Source organism: Pelodiscus sinensis, chromosome 14 (assembly GCF_049634645.1).
Source record: "Pelodiscus sinensis isolate JC-2024 chromosome 14, ASM4963464v1, whole genome shotgun sequence".
NCBI lineage: Eukaryota > Metazoa > Chordata > Testudines > Trionychidae > Pelodiscus > Pelodiscus sinensis.
In genome coordinates, this window is record NC_134724.1 from 7,749,185 (window position 1) to 7,775,695 (window position 26,511).

The following is a 26,511-nucleotide window of genomic DNA, read 5'->3' on the forward strand; positions in this document are numbered from 1 at the left end:
CTCTGGAGATATTTAAGAGTAGGTTAGATAAATGTATATCAAGGATGGTCTAGACAGTATTTGGTCCTGCCATGGGGGCAGGAGACTGGACTCGATGACCTCTCGAGGTCCCTTCCAGTCCTAGTATTCTATGATTCTATATTTGTGTGTTTTCACATGCACTCAATGCTATTTAATATCAGTTCTCTTAATTAATAATTTTTTATTATTGAATCGTTACTGAAATGTTTAGCAAATAGTATGTAACATAACACAATGGTACAATAGTATGTACCATAACACAAAAGGGATTTTAAAAAGTACCTTTCTTATCAGTTATTTTAAGCTTTTAAGCAAATTGGTGTCTTCTGTTCTTCTGTCTCCAGAGTGGGTTGATATTTTACTTCAGCAGATACTCTTCTTTCTTAAAGCAAGTTAGAATTCGCCCTGGCATTTCACTGAAGTTTTCTGCTTTATTCTTCAGTGTGCTTAATATTTGTTTATAGGAGTTAGCTACAGCACTCGCTGTCAATGGCAGCTTTCAGAGAATAGGAACAATTTTTCATTTGCAAAAAATGTTGATGGAAAGAGACATTTTTGTTAGTCCTTTTTTCCAGTGTGGCTGCTATTAGTGAGAGTATGACTAATGGATGCTCATGGGGAACAGGTTGTGAACATAAACTGAAATATGTTCACATCAATCAGACATTAATAAGTAATTGTGGGTGACAAAAATGTTCGTAAACAACAGAACCTGTGTGCACATAATTGCAAGTCAGACAAAGCATTTAAGGGTGAGATTTTCAAAAGGACAGACAGAATTGTCTACATTAGAAACTTTTACTGCCTTATCTATGCTAGTATAAGTGCCCAAAACTCCTTGGCTGCAGGTATACTAAGTAAAATGCTTATAGCATATACTTTATACTGGTTTGGGAACCAAAATAATGTATACCTCAATACAAGCACCTCTATGCCTATATAGCCCACATTCATATCAGGGCTGTTACTGGCATAAATATTTTAGCAAAAAGATTAGTTATGCTGGTAAAACTTGGCTAGCATAGACAAGTCTAGAACATAAGAATGGATATACTAGGTCACAACAGTGGTCCATCTAGCCCAGTATCCTGTCTTCCAGCAGTGGCCAATGCCAGATGCTGCAGAGGGAGTGAACAGAACAGGTAATTATCAAGTGATCTCTCTCCTTTCCCAGCCTGACAAATAGAAGCTAGGGACACCATTCCTATGTATCCTGGCTAGTAGCCATTGATGGACCTAACCTCCATGAATGTATCTAGTTCTTTTTTGAACCCTGCTGAAGTCCTGGTCTTTACAACATCCCCTGGCAAGGAGTTCCACAGGTTGACTGTGCACTGAGTGAAGAAAAATTTCCTTTTGTTTGTTTTAAACTTGCTGCCTATTAATTTCTTTTGGTGACCCCTAGTTCTTATATTATGGGAACAAGTAAATAATTTTTACTTACTCACTTTTTCCACACCAGTCATGATTTTATAGATCTCTGTCATATACCCCCTTAGTCTCCTTTTTTCTAAACTGAAAAGTCCCAGTCTTTTTAATCTCTCTTTACATGGTACCTGTTCCAAACCCCTAATCTTTTTTTGTTGCCCTTTTCTGAACCTTTTTCAATGCCAATATATCTTTCTAAAGATTAGGCAACCACATCTGTATGCACCATTCAAGATGTGGGCGTACCATGGATTTATATAGAGGCAGTAAGATAGTCTATTTTATTCTCTATGCCTTTTTGAATAATTCCTAACACTCTGTTTGCTTTTTTGACTGCCACTGCACATTGAGTGGATTTTTTAAGAGAACTATCCACAATGACTCCAAGATCTCTCTCTTGAGTAGTTATAGCTAAATTAGTTCCCATCATTTTCTATGTATAGTTGGGATTATTTTTTCCAGTGTGCATTACAGATAGTCCCCAATTTATGAACGAGTTACATTCCAAGCATTTGGTCGTAACTTGATGTGTTCATAAGTTGGGCCCCATTCATTTCAATGGGACCACGCTGCTCGAACGATAATCCGCACTTACGTAAGTCAGGGCTGCGCTTAATGGGAGGTTGGTGCCATAAGTGCAGTTGGTCGTATGTCGATGCATTTGTAAGTGTGGGACTACCTGTACTTTACATTTATCAATATTAAATTTCATTTGCCATTTTGTTGCCCAATGACTTAGGTTTATGAGGTCTTTTTGACACTCTTCGAAGTCTGATTTGGTCTTAACTATCTTGAGCAGTTTAATATCATCTGCATATTTTTCCATCTCACTGTTTACTCCTTTCTCCAGATAATTTATAAATAGATTGAATAGGATTGGTCCCGTTACGGAACCTTGGAGGGCACCACTTGTTAGCCCTCTCCAGTCTGAAAACGTACCATTTATTCCTACCCTTTGTTTCCTGTCTTTTAACCAGTTATCAGTCCATGAGAGGACTTTCCCTCTTATCCCATGACAACTTACTTTACTTAAGAGCCTCTGGTGAGGGACCTTGTCAAAGACTTACTGGAAATCTAAGTTCACTATATCTACTGGATCCCCCTTGTCCACAAGTTTGTTGACCCTCTCATAGAACTCTAGTAGATTAGTAAGGCATGATTTCCCTTTACAGAAACCATGTTGACCTTCCCCCAACAATATGTTTATCTATGTGCGCTTTTAAAATATTGGCATCATATTAGCTGTCTTCTAGTCCTGAGGTACAGAAGCTGATTTAAAGGATAGGTTACAAACCACATTTAATAGTTCTGCAATTTCACATTTGAGTTCTTTCAGAACACTTGGGTGAATGCCATATGGTCCCGGTGACTTGTTACTGTTAAGTTTATCAATTTGTTGTAAAACCTCCTCTAATGACACCTGAATCTGGGACAATTCCTCAGATTTGTCACCTAAAAAGAATGGCTCAGGTTTGGGATCTCCCTAACATCCTCAGCCGTGAAGACTGAAGCAAAGAATTCATTTAGTTTCTCTGTAGTGACCTTATAGTCTTTGAGTGCTCCTTTGGCATCTTGATTGTTCAGTGCCCCCACTGATTGCTTAGCAGGCTTCCTGCTTCTGATACACTTAAAAACATGTTGCTATTACTTTTTTAGTTTTTGGCTAGCTGTTCTTCAAACTCCTTTTCGCCTTTTCTTATTATACTTCAATTTGACTGAGTATATACTCCTTTCTATTTTCCTCACAGGGATTTAACTTCCACTTTTTAAACAATACCTTTTTATCTCTCTCTGTTTTTTTTTTACTTGCTTGTTAATCCACGGTGGCACTTCTTTGGTTCTCTTACTGTGTTTTTAAATTTGGGGTGTACATTTAAGTTGGGCCTCTATTATGGTGTCTTTGAAAAACGCTTCCATGTAGCTTACAGGGATTTTACTTTTGTCACTGTATCTTTTAATTTCTGTTTAACTAACCTCCCCATTTTTGTGTGGTTTGCCTTTCTAAAATTAAATGCCACAACACTGGGCTACTGAAGAGTTTTCCCCACCAAAGGAAAGTTAAATTTTATTATATTATGGTCATAATTTCCAAGTGGTCCAGTTACATTTAACTCTTTGGACCAGATCCTGCGTACCACTCAGGACTAAATCAAGAATTGCCTCTCCCTTTGTGGGTTCCAGAGCCAGCTGCTGCAAGAAGCTGTCATTTAAGATATCAAGAAATTTTATCTATGCAGCCCACCCTGAGGTACCCAGTCAATATGGGGATAGTTGAAATCCCCCAGTATTACTGAGTTTTTTATTTTGATAGCCTCTCTAATCTCCCTTAGCATTTCATAGTCACTATCACTATTCTGGTCAGGCGATCGATAATATAGCCCTGCTGCTATACTCTTATTATCAGAGCGTGGAATTACTATCCTTGGAGATTCTATGGAGCATTTTGGTTCATTTAAGATTTTTATTTTATTAGATTCTACATTTTCTTTCATGTATAGTGCCACTACTGTGTCTAAGTAACTTAGGAGCATAAATAACATTGTCGTTCATTTGAACCTCTGGATGAGTTTTGCTTTGGGTTCTGGGATTTGTTCCAACTCCAAATTCACTGTGGGGAGTAAATTGAGACTCCGGTCCTGCAAAGACTGGGGATATGTCTAGACTATATCCCTCTGTTACCAGAGGGATGTAAATTAGACATACCGACATTTCATATAAAGCGGGGATTTAAATCTCCCGTGCTTCATTTGAATAAAAATGGCCGTCGTGTTTTGCCAAGTCAGCAGTTTATCGGCAAAAAGTGGCTGTCAAGACGGGGATTGGGCAACAAAGAAAGCCTTTGTCGGCTGATCCCTTATGCCTCATAAAACGAGGTTTACAGGATTGGGCGACAAAGGCTTTCTTTGTCGCCCAATCCCCGTCTTGACAGCAGCTTTTTGCAGTGTCGGTATGTCTAATTTACATCCCTCTGGTGACAGAGGGATGTAGTCTAGACATAACCTTATGCATGTGCTGTCCCACCGAAGTTAGTAGGAGAGCACACATGCCTAAATCTTTGCATGGTCGGAGTCTAAGAGGTCAGTTCTGCAAGGTGCTGAACACCATGGCCCTGTGCAGGAATGTGCCCTTTGACTCCCTCAGGGGACTGATGGTCAGGATCCCCTGGGAGGCTAATATGAAGGGAAAAGGAGTCCAGGATTGCTGGCTGTGTTCTAAAGAAGCCTTATGTGCAGCAAATATGGCAGGCAATCAGCTTGGCTTAACAGAAAAATCTTCAGTTAGTTTAAACACAATCAGAAAGCTTATAAGAAGTGGAAACTGGTACAGATGACTAGGGAAGAGTATAGAAACATTTCTCACGCATATAGGAATGTAATCAGGAAGGCCAAAGCACAATTGGAATTTCAGCTAGCAAGGTATGTGAAGGGTAACAAGAAGGGTTTCTACAGGCATGTTAGCAACAAGAAGTCAGGGAAAGTGCGAGACCCTTACTTACTGAGGGTATGTCTACACTAGAGAGTTTTGTCGGAAAAACAGCTTTTTTCTGACAAAACTTGAGGAATGTCCACACTGCAATTGCATTCTTCCGCAAGAAAATAGAAAGAACAGAGGGGGTTTTCCGGCATTGATAATGCTCATTGTACGAGGAAGAAGCCTTTTTGAGAAGAGCTGCTTTGAAAAAAGGCATGTGTGAACAGGGAAGAGGGAGTTCTTTCGGAAGAAGAGGAAAGAGGAAAAAGCACAGGTGCCCTAGTGGCCATTCCGTTCATAGCAATCACTGCTTGCATGCAAGAGAGCATACATTCAGTCTGGATGCTCTCTTTCGAAAAAGCAGATCAGTGTTTTGATGCACTCTTGCAGTGTGGACGCTCTCTTTCGGAAGAAGTTTTTCCAGAAGATCTCTTCCAAAAAAAGCTTCTTCCAAAAGAAGCATGCAGTGTAGATGTAGTCTGAGTGGGGGAAAGCAACCTGGTGACAGATAATGTGGGAAAAGTGTTTTTTTTTTGTCTCCGTCTTCACAGACAAAGTCAGCTCCCAGGCTGCTGTACTGGGTGCAGTGGTGAAAAACAGGTTAAAGACTATTTAGAAAATCTTGACATGCACAAGTTTATGGGGCCAGATCTAATGCATCCCAACATGTTGAGACAGTTGGTTGATGTGGCTGCTGAGCCATTATCTTTGAAAACTCATGGCAATCAGGGGAGGTCCCAAATAATTTGAAAAATGCAAATGTAGTGCCCATCTTTAAAAAAGGGAAGGAGGAGAATGTGGGGAACTACAGACCAGTCAGCCTCACCTTGGTCCCTGAAAAATCATGGAGGGGATCCTCCAAGAATCTATTTTGAACCAATTGTAAGAGAGGAAAATAATCATGAACGTTCAACATGGATTCACCAAGGGAAAGTTATGCATAACCAAAATAATTGCCTTCTATGATGAGATAACTGTCTCTGTGGATATGGGGAAAGTTGTGGTCATGATATATCGTGACTTTAGCAAAGCTTTTGATATCATCTTCTTGCTAGTGGTCTTCTTCCCACAGTCTTCCTGCTACTAAATTAAGGAAGTATGGGTTGGATTAATGGATTATAAAATGGATAGAAAGCTGGCTAGATTGTTGGGCTCAACAAGTAGTGATCAATGGCTCAATGTCTAGTGGGTAGTTGGTATCAAGCTGAGTGCCCCGGGTACCTGCTTTGAGCTGGGGTTCGACTAGATGACCTCTTGAGTTCTCTTCCCATCCTAATCTTTTATGACTAGCCAATCATAAAACGGGATTTTCAGGTCTCTCCTCCACCTTGGTCTTCTCTCCCGAGCCTCTAGTCTCGCTCCCTCTCTTTCTCTCTCCTCCTACTGCCTCCCCCTCTCTCTCTCAGCTCTCCTCTGCCTCTCTCTCCGTCTTTCTTTCTCTTCTCCCCCTCCTGCCTCTCACTCTCCCTTTCTCTTCTCCTCCTCCTCTTGCCTCTCTCTCCCCTCTGTCTCTTCCCTTTCCTTTCCTCTTCCCCTTCCCCTTCCGCCGTGACGCTCGGCTGAGTGCTGCCTGCTCAGCCGGGTTGCCACGAGAGAGGGTGGTGGGGCGGTGACATACAAGGCCTTGGGGCGAGGCCGTGTACATCACTGTACCCTCCCCCTTGCCCTTCCACTGCGGGGGAGCCCAAATGGCCCCTTGCACTGCTGGCTCTCCTGTGGCGGCCCGGCTGAGGGGTGCAGCTCTCAGCTGAGTGCCACAGCAGGAGGGGAAGAGGGCATCACTGCCCCGCCCCCTTCCCCTCTATCAGTGGCGGCTCGGCTGAGTGTTGCACGCTCTGCCGTGCCACCGCGGAGGAGGAGGGGTGGGGCGGTGACGTGACGTACACGGCCAGGGGGCGGGGCCGTGTACGTCACCGCCCCCCTTTCTCTCCCCCGTGGCAGCCTGGCTGAGGGGTGCAGCACTCAGTACCACGGCGGGAGGGGAAGGGGGGGTGGGGCGCTGATGTACACGGACAGGGGGCGTGGCCGTGTACATCAGCATTACAGACTCACAGACATTGGGCTACTAATTATATAATTTTTCTGATTCTAAAGCATTTAAGCACAGAAATAAGGCTATCAAAGTCAACAGGACTATCCACATATTTACAGTTAAGCACTTCACAGAATTAGTTACCAGCACCTTGCATGATCTGACCTGCCATGGGCTGAAAACTAGGGGAAAAAACCAACCCTTGTTATGAACTCCTGCAAACTGCATATGCTGGCTCTTTGGCTTCACCCCTCAATGGCTTCACACTGGATTTGAGCCAGGGCAGTGCAGATCAAGGTCAAGCTGCCTTTGTTCACACAGGTCTCTCATCTTGTGCTAATGTAAGTGAATTAGTATCAGGAGAAGACCATAGTCATCTTCTCTGTGTATGTCTGCATGAATTCTAGTGTAGGAGTTTATCTTGTCTCATCCTCTTCGGCATGTCAAATCTGCGTGATCATTCTGCAGCACTGTTTCTTCACAGCATTGTGATACACTTTGTTTATTAACCAAATGTTCCCACCAAATTTTGGGTCTCGTGTCTATTTTTACTCCCACTCTTGACACTTGAAATCAAGGAACATTTTCATGCTGGCTAATGCCACGCCTTGGCCATCCAGAGTTATTTTGGGGCAAGTTGGGGATTGAGTCAGCAAAGAAAATTACCATAATGTATTGCACTTCCATCATCTTAAGAAATAGGCATGGAACACCTCTGCCCAATTCTTGTTATTACAACAGTGCTTGACTGACTGGAATTTGTAACATCTCTTTACTAGATCTGTAAGGAGCAGTACTGTTTCAGTTGACTTTCAAGCTTTGTTCAGAGATTTCAGTTAATGTGTAGATTGGTTTGGATGAAAGCTGTTTAATGGCCACCAAATGCCATGTGATTGTCACTCAAAACCAAAAATCAGGCTCATCAAAATGTTAACCCACCTGACCCAAGGGTCAACCAACATCAGGCAATGAGACATAAACTTGCTCACTTTGGACAGTTCTGCTGTTTTCTACCTTTTATGTTAAGCGATGAATAGAAGTTAGTTTGATTTTGAACTAAAACAAGTTAGTTATTGGTGCTCTGAATGCCACATAGATTTTCGTAGTAGTTAGTGGGCCTCACCACCTTGCAGACATAGAATTACGAGGGTGTTAGGGTTCAAGCTACCCCAGAGCACCCCTGTGGGGTTAGGAAAGATTTCCCCTCATTTGTGGTATAAAGAAGTTTAGTCAGACTTTCAGGTACTAAAGAATGTCCCCTTTGGAGGATCTCATGTATTAACAGACAAGGCCAGTAAAATCTTCATCCCCAGTATTTTAGCTGGGAGACAGAGTCAGTCTTAGTTTTTATCCCATCTGAGTCCATTGCTTTCCTCTGTCCAGGTCCTTTAACCATCAGGGTTCTCTCGTTCTGTTCCTGGAGTCCGGTCTCTTGCCGCCATCTGTGAAGAATCTTTCCCCGGAGCCAGAGATCTGTGGAGACTGGCCAGCCACAGCTTTTTTCAGGGACAGCCTGTGATTTCTGACAGACTGGCCTTCCTACCACTGTTTCGAGATCCCTTTCCTGGGACCAGACCTTCCTTATGGCCTGCTAACTGTAGCTCTCCCTTAGGGATGTCCTCTCTCTAGGGGCATACCTTGTAGGTCCTTTCTCCTGTGAACTCCCCTGACCAGCTTTCTGTCCCTGAAAACACACATCTCCTCTGTGGAAGACTTCTCTCTAGGAGCACCTTCTCCATGAGCGTATCTACCTTTGCTGAGGTAACTTTTACACTAGGCTCAGATGTTCATTTCCTAATTGTTTAATTAGACACTCAGGACAGTGAGTTATCCCCATTTTGGTCTTCAGAAGGCAGCTGCAAGAAGATTGAGCTCTGAGTCCCAGAAAAGGGGCCAGTTACCCCCAACAAGAAAAAGTTCTTATTGAAACGTGACTATCTGGTAGTAGTGTAGAGAGACTATGCAAAGGGAAGTGTTGGGCAAATTTAACATAAGGCTGTGGTACCAGCCTCAGCTATAACAAATATATGTCACTTCAAATTGAATTGCCAGTTGCTATGGATGTTCATTTCATCAACATTTTGCCATTGTGAAAGACATTCTGTAAAGCCAGTTAGAAGAGAGGAGTTACTTAATCATAACAGAGAAATGTGCACACTCCTTCGCCATATCGTGGTTATGTAAAGCCCCATATCCTTGTTAATAATAACTATTAGCTAGCGCAAAGAGAAATATTTGCATAATGACAACTGAGAGATAATCATATGGTGACTGATAGACACAGCTAGGAGATTGCAGGGAGAGATAAAGGTGCATATGTTATGGTTCACTCCTTGGGCAGCCTCCAGACACACTGATTGGCTGCCACTATTTCATTTCTGGATAATGTCTCTGAAGGAGCAATAATGGTTCTGATTTTTGTTTTTTGTGTTGCAGCTGGCGATTTTCATTTTATCTCACATCATCCATTGCTGGATTGATATTTCTATATGACGTAAGTTAATTTAGGGGAGAGTTTTAATTCTTATCACTCTTTTTAACGAAATAAGGACATATTCCCAAGGCCTTTGTAGTCAGTGGAAGGTTAACCATTGACTTGGTTGGGCTTTGGATTTAGACCATAATGCTGTTTTTATCAAGTATAATAATCTATATTACAAGCCTACTCTTTTCACTCTTGATTTTTTTTACTTTTAAACTTACTACAGGTTGAACCTCCCTAGTCTGACACACTCTGATCCAGCAACATCTGTGGTCCAGTATGATTTTAGTTAGCTGGAAGTCCACTTATGGCTGTGGCCAAGTTTTTTACGGTCCCATAAAGTCTGTTTACAGCCACCAGTCCTAGCTCTCATTGTTTGGTGCTGTTATATAGCTCTAATTTACCTCTAAATGTCTTCTAAAAGCCCAGTAAGCAATGATGCTAGTAATGATGCTAGAAAATATTGACCTCCCGTGGTCCAGCAAATTCTCTGGTTCAGCATTGTTCAGGTCCCAAGGATGCCAGACTAGACTACGCTTCAACCTGTACTACGTTTTCTCAATAAAATGTAATTTTACTCTAACCAGCATTTTAAGGAAGAACTGCAGAAAGTATTTGTTAGGCAATGTTGTGTTCTTTCATCTCCAGGGGTGGAGGTCGGTGATGATTTTACAATGCACCTCGTTGATGCCATGTAATGTGGCCAGATTTTTAAAATTAAAGTCCAGGAGACTTTTGATGCCACATTTTTTACAATCAGATTCCTATAAAACTCAAAAAGCCACTTTTTTAAAAAATGGTCACTGAGATTGCTGTTGTCAATAGGCAACATCAGCATGGGTGGTGTTCTTGGAATAGGGGATTTTCTCCTGTAAATTAATGTTCTGAATAGGTTTCCCATGAAACCCTGAACACGTGCAATTCACATTTATTTTGAGCAAAAGAATAACTTTGATAGTGTGGGTGCCTGTTTGGCTTTTTTCTGTGCTACAAGCACAGTACATCTTGCTGACTGCTCATTCCGCTGGAAAGTTTGTGCCTGGTAAAGACTATGCAAATTCTAATCACTGTAACAAGGCATCTTGAACAAACTGTATGTATAAAAGAAATCCAAAGTCTTGAATGATAAAATGGAAAACTGAAACATTTCAGATGCCCCAAAAATCTCCCAAGACATTTGGGATATCATATGAAGAACTGGGACTGGCCTATTAAAACTGGGACATGCTTTAAGGTACAGTTGGTAGAGAAAATGCAGTATGAGGAAATAACTGATAAGCCTGTTTCATCCAGAGCCGTTTTTTAAATATTTCTGAGCTAAGATTGACTAACTGCTCTACTTCTCATTCTTTGCATGGTTCTGTCTTTCACAGAAACCTTGGTTTTATGATATATGGCAAGTGTGGGCTGGCTACCCGTTTCAGGTGAGCTCTTGCAAACTGTTGCAATGATCAGCAGGGTATTTTTGCTGTTTTCTGCAGTGAGGGAAATAGCCCTTTCCGTTTGGATAGATGCATGGGCTTATCAGATAAATAAGTTGCTTCTGTGTCAGTTATCAGACATGTGGAAATGTTAACATTTCAATTTGTAAATAACAATGATGGGCTTGATTTATTTTCACTGGTTTGCACATAAATGCACGTGCGCTCTGCATACAGAGCAGCGAACTGCCAGGGAAAGCATGCTAGAAACTGGAGGTGGAGCCGCTAAATAACTGGGAGTTTTGCCTGAGTAAAGTATGAAAGATTTGGCTTTCAGAATATTTTTTCCCCTTAATAAAGGTCAGAACATTATTTCTGTTTTCACATGCAGATTGAGAGGAAGGGCAAACACAGTATAAATGAACCCATGGTATTTTGTACTCATCTGTGGCAATGCATTGAAATGACTAGAGGGGAAAAAAAAGAAATATTTTCTTTCTTTACAGTCCTTGCTACCATCCCAGTATTGGTACTACATGGCTGAGATTAGTTTTTATTGGTCTCTGTTGTTTACCCTGAGTACTGACACCAAAAGGAAGGCAAGTATCTATGATTATTTGCAAGCATAATCTTTGATTCTCTTATGATTTATACCCTTCTGTTAAGGAAACACTGTGGCAGGTGCTGAAATAATCAGTGCTTGAACCTTTGTCAGAAGCTAATTGCTGAATATGATATGGCCACAATGTCCCCAGACATTCTGTGTGGGGCGTAGTATGGAAGAGCCCTCATCCCTATAACAAGAAGAGGGGGGAAGAGGTGAGTAATGTCTCACCCACATAATAACCTGTCTGTGCCGCCAGGAGTAAACAACACCTCTGTAATATTCTCTGTATGGTGTGGGGGGGAGGCAGGGAGAAGGGACAAGGAGTAACTCTGACCCCTGTAATGTGTACTAAAAGAGAGAGAGAGAGAGAGTGTGTGTGTGTGTGTTTTGTGTGTATGCCCCTGCAATAAACCAACATCACAGTTAAATCAAATGCAACAAATAGGGGGTGAGACTAAAAGCTTGGTCCGTCCACTCCCAAGCCACAGGCTTCTTTTTATTCCTAGCTTCTATAGAATTCCCACCTCTGGAAACAGTAACTAGTCTCATAGCCTCTCTGTGGGGTCAACCACTGGATCAGGGTTTCTCTGCCCATGGCTCTGGACCCAACAGTGGGTCACCAGAAGGTTTCAAAGAGTCACCCAGCAGCTCCTTGTGGCTCCTGTCCCAAAGGCTGGCTGGGCTCACCTCCCTGCCCCTCTGGGGTCCAAGGGCTATCCCAATTTAGTGCAGCTGGGTGGGCCAAATTTGAGTGAGCAGCACTGCCACCCCAGAATGCCAGGTCATAACTCCACTCCCGTGTGTTTGTTCCAGCCAACACAGCAGGGCCAAACCCCAGAAGTTGCATCACCCAGAGTGGGGAGCCAAGCCCAGCCCAGTCAGCCCCATAGCATAGGAGCTGCAGGAACTTCCACTGTTGGCTGAGTACTGTGCTAGGCAGGGCCTAATCTCTCCCCACCCTCCAGGGGCCAGGATCTGACTGAAATCACTTCAGGGCCTCCACCCCAGGCTATAAACATTGACAAATGGGTCCTGAGTCGGGACGTGAGGAAGCGTGTAACTTGGTAATCATGTAGCCAACAAAAATTGTGTTGGTTACACGATTAACCGATAAGCGGCTCTACATTTAAAGACGCTTGAGAGCCAGCAGGTAGGCACACTGGCTAAATCCCAGCTCTTGCCAGGTCCCTGAAGCTACCCCCGCTCTGGCTGCAGAGCCACAGCAGGGGTAGCTTCTGGCACCCAGCACCAGCCAGGACTGAGCCAGTGTGCCTGCCTGCTGGCTCCCAAAATACTTTCAATGCAGAACCGTGGAGGTGGAGGGGGTGGGGGTTGCATATAGCTGGTAGCATTAACTGATCGGCATCTGCTTATCAGTTAATTGTTTAACCAGCAACACTATTACATCCCTAGTCCTGAGTCCAGAAAGGTTGAGAGCTATTCAGGGCTGTCCTTATTTATGGGGCCCTACGCAGTACTATTAAACTGGTGCCTCTATGCCCAATGACACCCTGGGGAGGGGAGATAATTTTTTTTAGAGGTATGCTTTTATAATCTTCAGCAACACACTGATGAAATAGTTTTAAGGTAAAATTTAAACTCAGCTTCTGTAGACTGGCACAGTAAATTCAGAAACTGTCAGTATATACCCAGGGTTGACAAATGCCTGTTAAATGGCTTCATTACCACTGGAATGGCTCTTTCCTAAGTTCAGTGTTGGGCTAATAGCTCTGTCAGGCTTTTTCACTTGTAAGTTAACTAGATCCTCTCAGGAGAAAGGAGAGCCACAGAAGAGGAATATGAAGAGGCGGGTGGCCAGTAAGAACCAAGGGTGCCCCCAATTTTCAGGTGCCCTACACAGCTGTATATTCTGTGTATGGGTGAAGACGGCCCCTGGAGCCACTGACGGAAGGACAACATCACTCTAGAACTTGTACACCCAAAGCAAGCTTGTTGAATGCACTCTGTTCTTCTTCGAGTGGTTGCTCATGTCCATTCGAAGTAGGTGTGCGCGCTGCGTGCACCACGTCTTCCGGAGCGTTTTCCCTAGCGGTACCCGTAGCGCCGGCGGGGCGCCCCTTCGAGTGGCGCCGCCATGGTGGGGCATAAGTACCCCTGCCGGCGCTGCCCCACCTCAGTTCCTTCTTACTGCCGTGACGGTCGTTGGAGCATCTCTCTCTCTCTATCGAAAAAGGAGCAATAGAGGGGGTCCCTCCGCATCTGCGGGGCAGGGGGTTTTACACCCGTTACTTTGTTGTTCCGAAACCAAAAGGGGGAGTTCGTCCTATCCTGGACCTGTGATACTTAAACAAGGCGGTTGTAAATCACAAGTTCAGAATGGTGACTTTGGCCTCGGTCATCCCAGTACTACAACTGGGCGACTGGTACTCGACTCTCGACCTAGAGGATGCCTACTTCCATATGGCAATCAGGCCAAGTCACAGGAGGTTCCTCCGGTTTCTGGTGGGCCGTTGCCACTTTCAGTTTACAGTACTCCCCTTTGGGTTATGTACAGCACCAAGGGTATTTACAAAATGTATGGCTGTGGTTGCCGCCTTTCTGCGCAATCGAGGGGTACATGTGTTCCCGTACCTCGATGATTGGCTGATCCGAGATCGCTCGTACAAGCAGGTAGAAGCTCACGTAACACTCATAAGAGCTCTCTCCTTAAGGTTAGGGCTAATGATAAATGTCGAGAAGTCATCCCTGATTCCCTCCCAGAGGATAGAATTTGTGGGAGCCCTCCTCGATGCGAAGGTGGCAAGAGCGTTCCTGCCCCACAGCAGGTTTCTCTCCATAGTGGAGCTGATCTCAGGGCTAAAACAGTCTCCCATCACGACACCTCAGGTCTGCTCCAGGCTCCTGGGCCATATGGCAGCATTCACATACACGGTGCGCCATGCCAGGATGAGAATGAGACCTCTGCAGGCGTGGTAGGCGAAGGTCTTCTGCCAATCCAAGGGTCTATGGGACTCCATAGTTACAGTGCCCCCGGACATTCTGGACTCCCTACTCTGGTGGACCCAGGAAACCGTGGTGCTCAGCGGGGTTCCCTTTAACGCCCCTCCTCCCTTACTGACGCTGGTCACCGATGCGTCTGACCTGGGATGGGGAGCACACCTTGGGTGCCACAGAACTCAGGGCCTCTGGTCCCTTTCCAAACGGACCCTGCACATCAACGTCCAGGAATTGCGGGCGGTGAGGAGGGCCTGAGAAGCATTCCTGCCGAGGCTCTCCCACCGCTCGATCCTGGTGCGTATGGACAACACTGCAGCGGTTTTCTACCTCAACAAGCAGGGTGGGACATGTTCGCCACCCCTCTGCAAGGAGGCCCTGCGTCTCTGGCACCTGTGTGTCACCCACAATATCACGCCTCAGGCGGAGTACCTCCCCGGGTGCAAAAACCTGCTAGCAGACACACTGAGCAGATCCTTTGGAGCCCACGAGTGGTCGCTCAAGGACTCTGTCCTCAGGCAGGTTTTCCACAGGTGGGGCTATCCCCTCCTAGACCTGTTCGCTTCGGCACGCAATGCCAAGTGCAGGAACTACTGTTCCTTGCTGGGGCTGGGGAAATTCTCCAGGGGCGACGTCCTAACGACCACGTGGCCAAAGGGCGTTCTCTATGCTTTTCCCCCGTTTCCCCTAATTTCCAGGGTATTGATCAGAGCGAGAACTTTTCGGTCCTCAATCATCCTCATAGCCCCCAGGTGGCCCAGACAGTTCTGGTTCCCCATCCTGGTGGACATGCTGACCCAAGACCCTATAGCACTCCCTCCAGTTCGGGACCTGCTAACTCAACCTTGGGATGGGGGGATAATGGTTCACCCGGATCTCCGGTCTCTTCACCTAACGGCCTGGTTTATCCATGGTTGAACCAACCGGAAAGGGAATGTTCCCAACAAGTACAGATGGTGCTCCTTAGCAGCAGGAAGCCCTCTACTAGACGGTCGTACGTTGCCAAGTGGCAGCGCTTCTCGTCTTGGGCGTCCTGGAGAGGAGTACAGCCATCCTCGGCCCCTATTCCAACTATTCTCGACTATCTCTTTCAACTCCGATCTAGTGGCCTGTCCTTTTCTTCTATCAAAGTCCATGTGGCATCTCTCTCCGCCTTCCATGTTGGTATGGCAGGAGCCTCTCTTTTTTTCTAACCAGGTGGTTAAAAGGTTTCTTACTGGTTTGGAGAAATTGTACCCCTCGGTGAGGGCTCCGCACCCTGCCTGGAACCTCAACCTGGTCCTACACAGGCTTATATCCCCTCCTTTCGAGCCATTGGCTACATGTTCATTGAAGCACCTTTCATTGAAGGTTGCTTTCATAGTAGCCATTACGTCTGCTAGAAGGGTATCAGAGCTAAGGGCGCTAACTATAGAACCACCCTACCTTGTTTTTTCGCACGATAACGTAAGGCTACAGCCTCATCCGGCCTTCCTCCCGAAGGTGGTTTCACCTTTTCACCTGTCACAGGAGATTTATCTACCGGTGTTCTTCCCTAAACCCGACGCCTCCCCTAAGGAGCGCGTACTACACTCCCTGGATGCCAAGCGAGCACTGGCATTCTATATTGACCGAACCAATCCCTTCCGTAAATCCCAACAATTGTTCGTTGCGTTTGGGGATAAGAGGAAAGGTTCACCTATTTCTACGCAAAGGTTATCAAGATGGGTGGTGCAATGTAAAGCAGAGTGTTATCAACTGGCTGGTAAAACCTCACCCAGGGTGAAGGCACACTCTACCAGGGCGCAGGCGTCCTCGGTGGCTTTTGGTGCCCAGGTTCCAATAACAGAAATTTGCAGGGCAGCCACGTGGTCTTCCCTCCACACGTTTACAGCGCATTACGTGCTATCTCTGCAAGCTAGGGAGGATGCAGGTGTGGGTTCTGCAGTCCTCGAGTCGATACTGTAAATAGGTTAATAATGTCCTGTTGCCATTGTTCTAAATATGTGCTTTATAAGTGTTGGATTGTTCAAATAAATCAGTTTTATTGTTCACTTCTCTTCATGACTTTGCTGGTATGACTGCTCCGACCCCTCCTCCATGGGGTTAGCTTGGTAGTCACCTACTTCGAATGGACATGAGCAACCACTCGAAGAAGAAAAGAATTGTTACTTACCTGTAACTGTTGTTCTTCAAGATGTGTTGCTCATGTCCATTCGACTCCCACACTACCTCCCCTTCGTCGGAGTATCTGGCAAGAAGGAACTGAGGTGGGGCAGCGCCGGCACGGGTACTTATGCTCCGCCATGGCGGCGCCACTCCAGGGGGCGCCCCGCTGGCGCTACGGGTACCGCTAGGGAAAACGCTCCGGAAGACGTGGTGCACGCGGCGCGCACACCTACTTCGAATGGACATAAGCAACACATCTCGAAGAACAACAGTTACAGGTAAGTAACCGTTCTTTTTCCAATGCACCCTCTCGTTTGGCTGCAAGCACTGCTGTGCCACGTCATGTTTTAAATGTCTGATTTGAAAAGTGTTCTGCTTTTAAGTGTTGTGATTTATTTCATTTGTAGGACTTTATGGCCCACGTCGTTCACCATGTGGCGGCCATTGTTTTGTTGGCCTGTTCTTGGTGCAGCAATTACGTTCGTATTGGATCCTTAGTGATGATTGTACACGATGCTGCAGACTTCTGGCTCGAGGTAAACCTGGCATTTAATTTTACTGTTCAGGTTTTGTTCAGTGGCAGGTTTTTTGTCACTCTTTCCCCCCTTTTCAACCTCAGTAAGAAATGTTTTCATAGATTTTTAAGGCCCAGGGGACCATTAGATCATCTAGTCTGATCCCTTGTCATTGAATAACTTTGGGCAGTTGAAAACAGACAGGAAGAGAAATCCCGTAGTGTAAAACTGGGGCTAAAATTTCAACTGTGTGCCTTTGATTGGTCTTCTTTTGCAATTAGACTGAAACAAAATAGGTCAAACTTTGGGTAGTTTGTAGTGATGGGTAAATCTCAAGAGGTTTGGTCTGGATTAGCATCTGTAATGTTATCCAGATTCACTTAACTTCTTAGGCATTTACCCCTGTGGGCTGACCCTTAGTGCTCTCTGTGTGTGGCATGTCTATTGAGTTCCACTAGGTGAAACTTGCCCCTTTGCAGCAGAGCCAGCACATAGTGGTGCTTTCATTGTGGAGTTACTCTAGATTTACACGTGTGTTACTAAGAGCAGAGGATGGGCCAGGAAGCTGTGTCCGCCCTTGGGAGCCCTGATTCAGTTATCTCAGGCCAATAATTGGGGTGCCTGCACTGGTTAGGTGTAGATCAGTGGTTCCCAAACTTTTTGGCATCATGCCCCCTTTTTGATTTTTGAGAAACCCTCATCTCCCCCCCCCCGGCAGCAAAACTTGTTGAGCAAAAAAAAAGAAAGAAAGAAAAGGAACTGACTGGGGCCAAAAAACAAAAATAGCAGCACAACTTGGGCGGGGAGGGGGGGAATTGAGGAGGGAAGGGCTCGTGCCCCCCCTGGAATTTCTTCACGCCCCCCAGTTTGGGAATCCATGGTGTAGACAAAGGCTAGCTGAGGCTTCATGAATGAGACAAACCTCGATTAATTCAATCAGTGGGAGACCCAGCTTTGGCCACTACACTAGATTGAACCAGAGGCTTCCAGCACTGAAAGCATAAGCTCTAGAGTGTGAATTAAAGAGCCAATCTGGAACATATCTTCTGTGCATCAGGCACTGAGGGAGACACATCAGCATGCCCTTATCCAAGGTAGCTGACAAACTTCGCTGGACCCTTGGCACGGTGTGTGGGGGGGGGGTGAGTCTTGGACCCGAAAGGGATTCACCCTTAGATGAAGGGGCAGGGTTGGTGGCTAGCTTTCCGCAGCGAGCTCTTCAGTACAGCCCAGGGCTCCAGTGGTGATTTAAAAGGCCTGCTGTTGCCGTGGTAATGGAAGCAGTGTCCAGGAACCCTGGGCCGTTGTAAATCACTAGGCTCTGGGACATCTCTCTCCTCCCTCATTGGCCAGCTCTGGTGCCACAGTGCTGATTGCTAGCCACTGATGGCTAAATAAGGGGCTGTTCCTGAGTGTGTAGCAGGGCCTGTCTCTCCCCTCTCCTCCCTGACTGCGGCCCCTTTAAATCTGGTGCAAACCTTGGGAATGGAAGGTCTTGCAACTAACTTAATGTTCTAACTAGAGAGTTGCTGCAAGGCCTTAGGCACAGAGACCTGTTCTTTGCAATGTTTGGTTATTGTTTTATCACATAACATTAAAACGGTTGCTTTATTTGTTACAAGGGATGGGAAGTCTCTTTAATCTAAACCCTTATTGATCAGAACTTACATAGGAACCTGTGACTGTCTCTGAACATGTCTGGTTGGTTTTTGTTCAATTTTAGTCAGCCAAAATGTTTAATTACGCTCGATGGGAAAAAACCTGCAATGTTCTCTTCGTCATCTTCTCTGTTGTGTTCTTCATCACACGGATTGTCCTTTTCCCTTTTTGGTAAGTACCATTTGGTTCAGTCACACGTCCTCGCTCATTTTCTTTTCAGATGGAGGTTGGGTAAGGTTTGGACGGGAAGGAAAAGGACCTGGCTGGGTTATGGCTTCAGGAGAACATCTTTATAATTCATTTTCAGAGGTCAAAATAGCAGCCATTAAATGATAAATACAATGGGGACAGTACCTAATCTTGGCTCATTAAAATTCTTAAGATGTGCATCGTAGCTTGAGTTTGCGACAGTGGATTTTTTCAGGGACACAAGATGGCTACAGGGTTGCCAACGGAGGAGGAGGGCAAAAGGAGCAACTGCCTCGGGGGGCCAGCAATTCAAAAGGGCCCAGGGTTCCCACTTGCCACCACCGGTACAGTGGCAGTGGCTGGACTCCAGGCCCTTTAAATTGCCATTAGAGCCCTACACAGCGCTCTCCAGGCTGTGCTGAGGGAGATTAATTCCAGCCCCACCCCTTCTGCCCCAAGCACCACCCCTTCCTGGGTGCAGAGCTGTCCCCCCTCCTGCTTGGTCTGGGGCCTGGTCAGTCTGTTGACCCCACTGCTGGTTATATTAATAATATGCTTGCATATTGATTGCCCAACCCTTTCTTAATTCTTTGTCAGTCTCTGTATTTCCAAAATGCCCCCAGCTTTTGTCTTTTTTGTCCTTTTAATTGCACAAGCAGTCTCCAGCAGGCATTTTGCTTTATGGAGTCTTGTGTCATCACTCTTAAGTTTGGAAAGAGTAAGGGAAGCAACTGAAGAGTATAAAAGAAAAACAAAAAACCTAGCTATGAAATAGAAGATGAGGCTCAAGACAAAATAAGCACATGAATTCATTAACAAAGAGACAAATACTAAATTCTTTCTGGTTTTCACTAGAAAGGATTTCAGGATTGGGCCTAGAGATCGGTGGGAATTACCATTGAAAATGGTGGAGAAAATCTTTTGAACAGCAATATGTGTCTTCTGCATACACTTTCCTGTTCAGAGATCATGGAATTTTTAAACCATATTAAACCCATTTTCATGCCACTCTCAAAATGCTTAGCTTTGGAAGACTACTTTAATAGTATACGGTGCATTCCAGTAGAGCCAAGATTTGTTATTGAATATTTTGTGTGTGGAGATTTAAATATTTTGAGTTAATAGTAAAGTGATTATATTAACCAATAGCTCAGGCACGCACAATGGATTCCTTGTTTTGTAACAATTCTCTTTATTTTTCAGGATTTTACGTGGTACATTATATCTGTGTTCATATTATTCCTCCACAATGGTTATAGCGTATTTCATCTACAACGTGCCACTTTTAATTCTGCAAGGACTCCATCTATACTGGGGCTATTTTGTTCTCAAAATTTTGAATAAATTTATTTTCCTAAAGGTAAGTACTTGAAGCTTCTGTAGAAAGCTGTGAGAAATCCCAGACACTGAACTGTATCTTTGGTAGATTTACACACAGATTCTTACTTTTTCCTTCACCAGGAGGGCCAGATTTTCAAGCAGGCATCTAAATAAGGGAAAGATTTTCAAAAGTTGCACAACATCCACCAGCTCTCACTGTGATATCCATGGCCAGATTTTTATAAGAACTCAGTTCCACATAACCAGAGCACTTTTGGAAATCTGGTCCCTTATTTGCTGCTTACATGGGAGCTAAACTTTCTTGAAAATCTGCCCCCAAAGCAAAGCTTTTTTGAAAATGTGGCACCTAATGTAAGAATTTTTTTAGCTGGCTTATGAAAATGAGCAGGTCAACCTTTTAAAAAAATGAGAGAAATAAAATCTTTCAGTGCTGTCTCAAGAAAAATAAGAAAACTTGCAACCAAAGTTCCACAAGTGTGTCTAGCTCTGAGCTCCAGTCCCTACATCTGCTATCCTTACCTATTATAATCTTGAATATTAGAAAATAAAAACAGATACTGCTTTATATCATGACACAGTAAATCCTTGTCTTTGCAACACCCAAGAGACCAACCAGACTAATTTGCCTTGTGGAAGTGCGCTTGACAGAAGGTTGGACAAACATGTGGAAATTGCACGGCTAAACTGGTTGATATAAGACACAACATGACTTACTAGAGATGGTCCTTAGTAAAGGCTGCCTTTTATAACCAGATCACGATTAATTGCCAGGTCTTAAACTGGCATAGTTCCATTGAAGCTCGTAATCTTACACCAGTCAGAGTACTTAGAATGCTGTTACTTATGAGATAAAAAAAGTTTTACAGAGCTCATAATAAGCAAAATTCACCTGTCAGCAGCACCCCAACAGAAAAACAATGCACCATTTTAAGGCTATAAAGTAGTTCCCCTAATAATGCAGGGCTCCTGTGTGAAACAGACAGCAAAGACCACTTCGTGAGGAGCCATGCCTAATACTGGGCCTGCAGCTGCTGTAGCAAACGGCAATCTTTTCACTATCGCCTAAGTAGGAAGAAAAGCAGTGCTAGGAAAAAGGATCTCTGAAGAAATGTTTGCCATTCTACCCATTAAGGGTACGTCTAGACTACAGGCTTCTGTCGACAGAAGTTTTGTCGACAGATACTGTCGACAAAACTTCTGTCGACAAAGAGCATTTAGACTACATTGAGTTCTGTCGACAAAGCAAGCTGCTTTGTCGACATGGTAGTGTAGACGCAAAGGACAGTTTACATGCAATAACACCTTCTGTCGACAGAAATTCTGTCGACAGAAGGCGTTATGCCTCGTAAAATGAGGTTTACCAGCGTCGACAAAACTGCTAAGTTATGTCGACATTATGTCGACAGAACTCAGTGGTAGTATGGACGCAGGTAGAGTTTTGTCGACAAAAGTGAACTTTTGTCGACAAAACTCTGTAGTCTAGACACACCCTAAGGCTAGGCTGTTCTATTGACACTAATGATTTTCTTGAGGTCCCAAATTATGTAACTTCAAAGGGCCAACAGCCTTACTATCTCAAACAGAGTGCGTCTACACTGCAGTATTTTTCCAGAAAAATGGCCGTTTTTCCAGAAAAACAATACTTGCCTCCACGCTGCCATTGAGTTCTTTTGAAAGAACAGAGAGGTTTTTCCAACGGTGGTAAATCTCATTCTACGAGAAAAAAGCTTTTTCGGGAAAAGGCGTCTGTGGATGCAGAAGAGGGAGTTTTGAAGGGAAGAGGCCTTCAGGAAATAACACAGGTGCCCTGGTAGCCACTCCGTCCAGACTAATCACAACTTAAATGTGAGATAGTGTTGACATTGATTGGATACTATCTTTCGAAAAATCACATTACTTTTTCATTGCGCTTTTGCTGGGTGGATGCTCTCTTTTGAAATAAGCTTTTCTGGAAGATCTCTTCCGGAAAAACTTCTTCCAAAAGAAGTTTGCAGTCTAGATGTAGCCACAGTTAATGATATGGAACATTTTAGAAGGATAGAAATAGTCCATTCTGATTTCTTTATTATTTTACTTAGAAGAAAAATGTGTATATATGCCATGAATTAACTAGAAATAACTACAGGTTGAACCTCTACAGTCCAGCACCCTAGGGACCTGGCCGGTGCTGAACTAGAGAGTTTGCCAAACTACAGGATGTTGATATTGTAAAGCAGCATTACCAACACTTGCCCTGCTTACTGGGCTCTTAGAAGACATTTGGGGTAAAGTAGAGCTAAATAACAGCACAGAGCACTGAAATCCAGGACTGAGAGCTATAAACAAACTCTATGGGACCACGGGAAATTTGGTCACACCGATGATAAGTGGACATCTGGCTAACTAGAATCATGCCGGACCACGGATGTTACTGGATCATAGAGTACCAGACTAGCGAGGTTCAACCTGTACTCAAGAATTCTGCAGGCGCAGATGTTAATTAAGAAAGATGCAGAAATCAAATCACTTATAAGCCATGAAATGATAGATGCCGGGAATGGAATACTGAGTGAAAATGACAAGTCAGAGCTGTTTTACGTAATAGGAGAGGCAGTAGAGCTGGAAGTGAGTCTACCAGAGTATGTCATGCGTTCCTTCTATGGGGGAGTTGAAGTAAAAGGAGAAGAGGGTGAAAAAGCACAGCTTTCCATTTTCTATTAAAATCTCCTCTCTTCTCCCTGCATTGGATAAGTACCATTTTGGCACAGCTCCACCTTCCTGTTGGCTGGTGCTATGGGAGGGCACTTCTGGAAAGTGCCCAGGGACAACAGTGATGAGGCTGGTGTAAAACTCTCCATAGAATAGAAGCAGTCCCTCTCTGCTTAACTGCTGATGTCTCTTTGTAAGGGATGGAAGTTTAAGTAACGATTGCCCAGGACTAGCCATCGTAAGCAACGGGAAGGTATCAAGCTGGCACTATTGCCTTGGATTTTTGATTCCTTACCCAGCCCTGTGAAAAGGCTGCGTCCAATGGCACATTTACAGTGGCGGTGGCAGTGCTAGTCCTTTTCAGCCCGGATGACTTCAGCTGGCTTGCATGCGGAGCCTGTTTCCCACAGCAGTGGCAAACCTGGCCGTGAAATCAGCTTGGGCACCCAAAGATGCAAAGCCAACTTTCAAAAGAACGCTGTTTGCAAGGCAGCATGGTGAAGGAGAAGCCACTGATAGAAGGGGCTAATACTTTTTGTAACACATATTTAATAGACACATACACTGTGCCAATAGGTGTTGCTATTTTAGTGGCATACTAGTAAACCGTCGCCCTTGTGTTAGCAAAGGTTTTCATGTCTCCGCCCAAAATGAGGGGGATTCATTCAGAAAACAGGCCATTCTGACTTTTTTAAAAGCAACAGCTTAGAATGGAAAAACAAAGTCACTTTTGAACCAGGAAGAAGCTGTAAGTGATGATCACCTGCATAGGGTGACATACTCTCGTGGGGGGGAGGGGAGCAGGGGAGGAGAGAGTAGGAGTGCTCCACATACCTAGAGCACAAAATGTCTCTAAATCACTTTTGTGCCCTCTGTGATCTGACCAGTTCTATGTGGGCTGGATCCCCAGTGAAAATTATAGCAGCTCCACAGTCAACAGCCCCAGGGCTCTGTTCCAGGAACTAGGAATCTACCTACCTTTCGTAGGTCCTTATGACCCCCATTTCCAGAGTTTGAGCCACTTCATGATCTTTCATGGAGTTATTCTCACAGCACCGCTCTGAGTTAGGAAATTGCTGTTATCCTGACTTTGCAGACGGCAAACTAAGGAACAGAGCAGCAAAGTGACTTGCACAAGGTCACACAGGAAATCTGTGGCAGAGCATAGAACTGAAACCAGGTCTCCCAAATTCCAGGATAGCCCCCTAACAGCAGAAGAAAACTTTCTCTGGGTTGAATTGGTTAGGAGACCCTCTTTTCCGTACCCATAACCTCAGAGCCGGCCCAATGTATGGGCCAGCCGGGCTACCGCCTGGGGCGCCCCACTGTAGGGGGCACCATGTGGGGCTGCTGGGCCGGGCGGGGGCAGCACCGCGCATGCTCCACTAGAGGTTCAAAACAGCTAAGGCCTGCCCAACCCTGGTTTACGCTTTCCTTAGTCAGAGAAAATCGCAATGTAAAGTTCTTTTGGATGAAGATTAAGCACAAATCAGACTAAATATAAGAACCCCACATTAGCTCAGACCAATGATCCATTGAGACCCAGTAACCTGTCTCAGTTTGCAGCCAGCACCTGAACTTTGGGGCAGTGTACAGAACAGGGCAGTTTTGGAGAGCAATACCTCTGGATGTCCTTCCTGGCTTCTGGCATTCAGAGTTTTATGGCCATCCTGAGCATGGGGTTGCATCCGTAGGCCCAAATTAGATTAGAACGGTTTGATTTTCCTTAGGAAACATTTTGATATGCTATCTGAAGATGGGCATGGGGAGGTCGGTGAGCTGGTCATTAACAGATCTTTCTTTTACATGTTGAAAATACTCAGTGTTTGCATGTGAATCTACTACAGTTTTCTTGGGAGCTTTCCATCATGTAACAGTCAACTCCAAATTGGACCCCTTTCCTTTGGGGCCAAGTTTATTTTATAGTCTAACGGTAGGGAGCTAGACATCCAGGTCAGAGGGAGGCTCATATTCCCTTTAACAGGAAATTACTTCCTGATTTTGCTTTTCTCTGATTTGCAATTTTTCCCATTCGGTGACAATAAATAGTCGAGTTAAGACCCAAGGTGTGTCCACAGGATTCATCTTACAGCAGGTGTGGGAAATGTAAGGCTTGCCTGATTCTGACCCTCAAGGCTGGGGGACACCCTTCCAGCATTGGGGAGCCTGTGCTGGTGCTCCAGTCTCCCTGTTTCTCACTGGTGTATGGTGCCCAACTGATTTTTCTGTGGGTCAGTGGCCCCTGACCTAAAAAACATTCCCCACCCCTGTCTTACAGGATTGTCAAATTTACCTGCAGGTGGAAAAGGAATAAAATAAAAACAATTAAGACCGATTGCAGGCCCAAGTGGTGTTCATCATGGCTATGGAAATAACAATAATGGGTGCAGGCTGTGTTCTTCTCAGGAAAGCTTATTGCTAATGATAGGATGCTCTGTGCCATCTGATACCCAGGTCTGTACTGCCCCCAGGCCTCCCTTTGAGCACACAGTCCTTGTCGTGGCTCCCTAACACACTGCTCCCCAAACTGCATCATACGAGAGGAGTTTGACTCCACATCCCCTTCACAATCTATAGGTATCTAGGCCATGTTGACAATGCCATGGTCCATCTTCTGGGGTTTGATTTAGCAGGTCTAGTAAAGATCTGCTAAATCAAACTCAGAGGGCACCCCCCATTGAGGCCATTACTCCTGCTCCTCACGAGGAGTAAGGGAAGCCGACAGGAGTGTTTTCTCCCATTGACCTCTCGCTATGTGGACAGTGCGATTTAAAATACACCGACTCCAGCTATGTAATTTACATAGCTAGAGTTGCTTATTTTAAGATGAACATCAGCTGTAGTACAGACCAGGCCCTAGATGGGGAGAAAATTTCTGATAGGTTGAGGGCTCTTTATCTAGCAGATAAAGGCATAAAAAATTCCCAAGGTTAGAAGAGGAAATGAGGGAAATTCAGACTAGAAATGCAGCATGACTTTTTTTACAGCGAAGGTAAGTAACCTTTGGAATAATTTGCCTTGGGATGTGGCAGATTCTCCATCATTTGAAGTCTCTGAAGAAAGCCTGGGTATCTTTCTAAAGATATGCTCAAAGTCAGTCATAAGGTATTGGTCGGGATTTGGGGGCCATTTGGTGAAATTCTGTAGCCTGTGTTATGCTAGAGGTCATGCTAGATGCTCAGAATGGTTTCTTATCTACCCACAACTGCATTACTTTGTCATGTTAATAGCTTTTTTAGGGGACCAGCAGCCAGAACTTTAATACACTTTTTCTGTAGCAGAGGAGAAAAACAAGCTATGTTTCTATTGTTATAGATAGCTCTTTTGAAAACTGCCTTTAACATACGAATTGCAAGAGTAGTTTTTTTGTAGCATACCTTGGACTTGGATTATTGTCAGTTATGCTCTAGCTATAGCTGAAGTTATGCTTTTCAGGTGCTCAAGAGGCCTACACCTGCTTGGGCTAAAACTGATGGCAAAAATGTAAGTCGCATGCATTGACTCTGAATGCTTAATCAAGAAATGGTCCATCTATCTTTGAAATTTATCTGGTG

General features: G+C 44.6%; 1 protein-coding gene across 2 annotated transcripts in view; it reads left to right on the plus strand.

The window, feature by feature from the left end:
• Window positions 1-26,511, plus strand: part of CERS3 (ceramide synthase 3) — a 70,763-nt gene that overhangs the window by 24,317 nt on the left and 19,935 nt on the right. Inside the window, exons 5-11 of one of the 2 annotated variants that reach the window (XM_006129209.4) lie at window positions 9,389-9,446; window positions 10,808-10,858; window positions 11,362-11,454; window positions 16,973-17,101; window positions 18,804-18,910; window positions 20,132-20,288; window positions 26,393-26,440. In XM_006129209.4, coding sequence (XP_006129271.2) covers window positions 9,389-9,446; window positions 10,808-10,858; window positions 11,362-11,454; window positions 16,973-17,101; window positions 18,804-18,910; window positions 20,132-20,288; window positions 26,393-26,440 — 643 coding nt within the window. The remainder of the gene's footprint in view (window positions 1-9,388; window positions 9,447-10,807; window positions 10,859-11,361; window positions 11,455-16,972; window positions 17,102-18,803; window positions 18,911-20,131; window positions 20,289-26,392; window positions 26,441-26,511) is intronic. The other variant, XM_075896950.1, reaches the window with a different exon arrangement.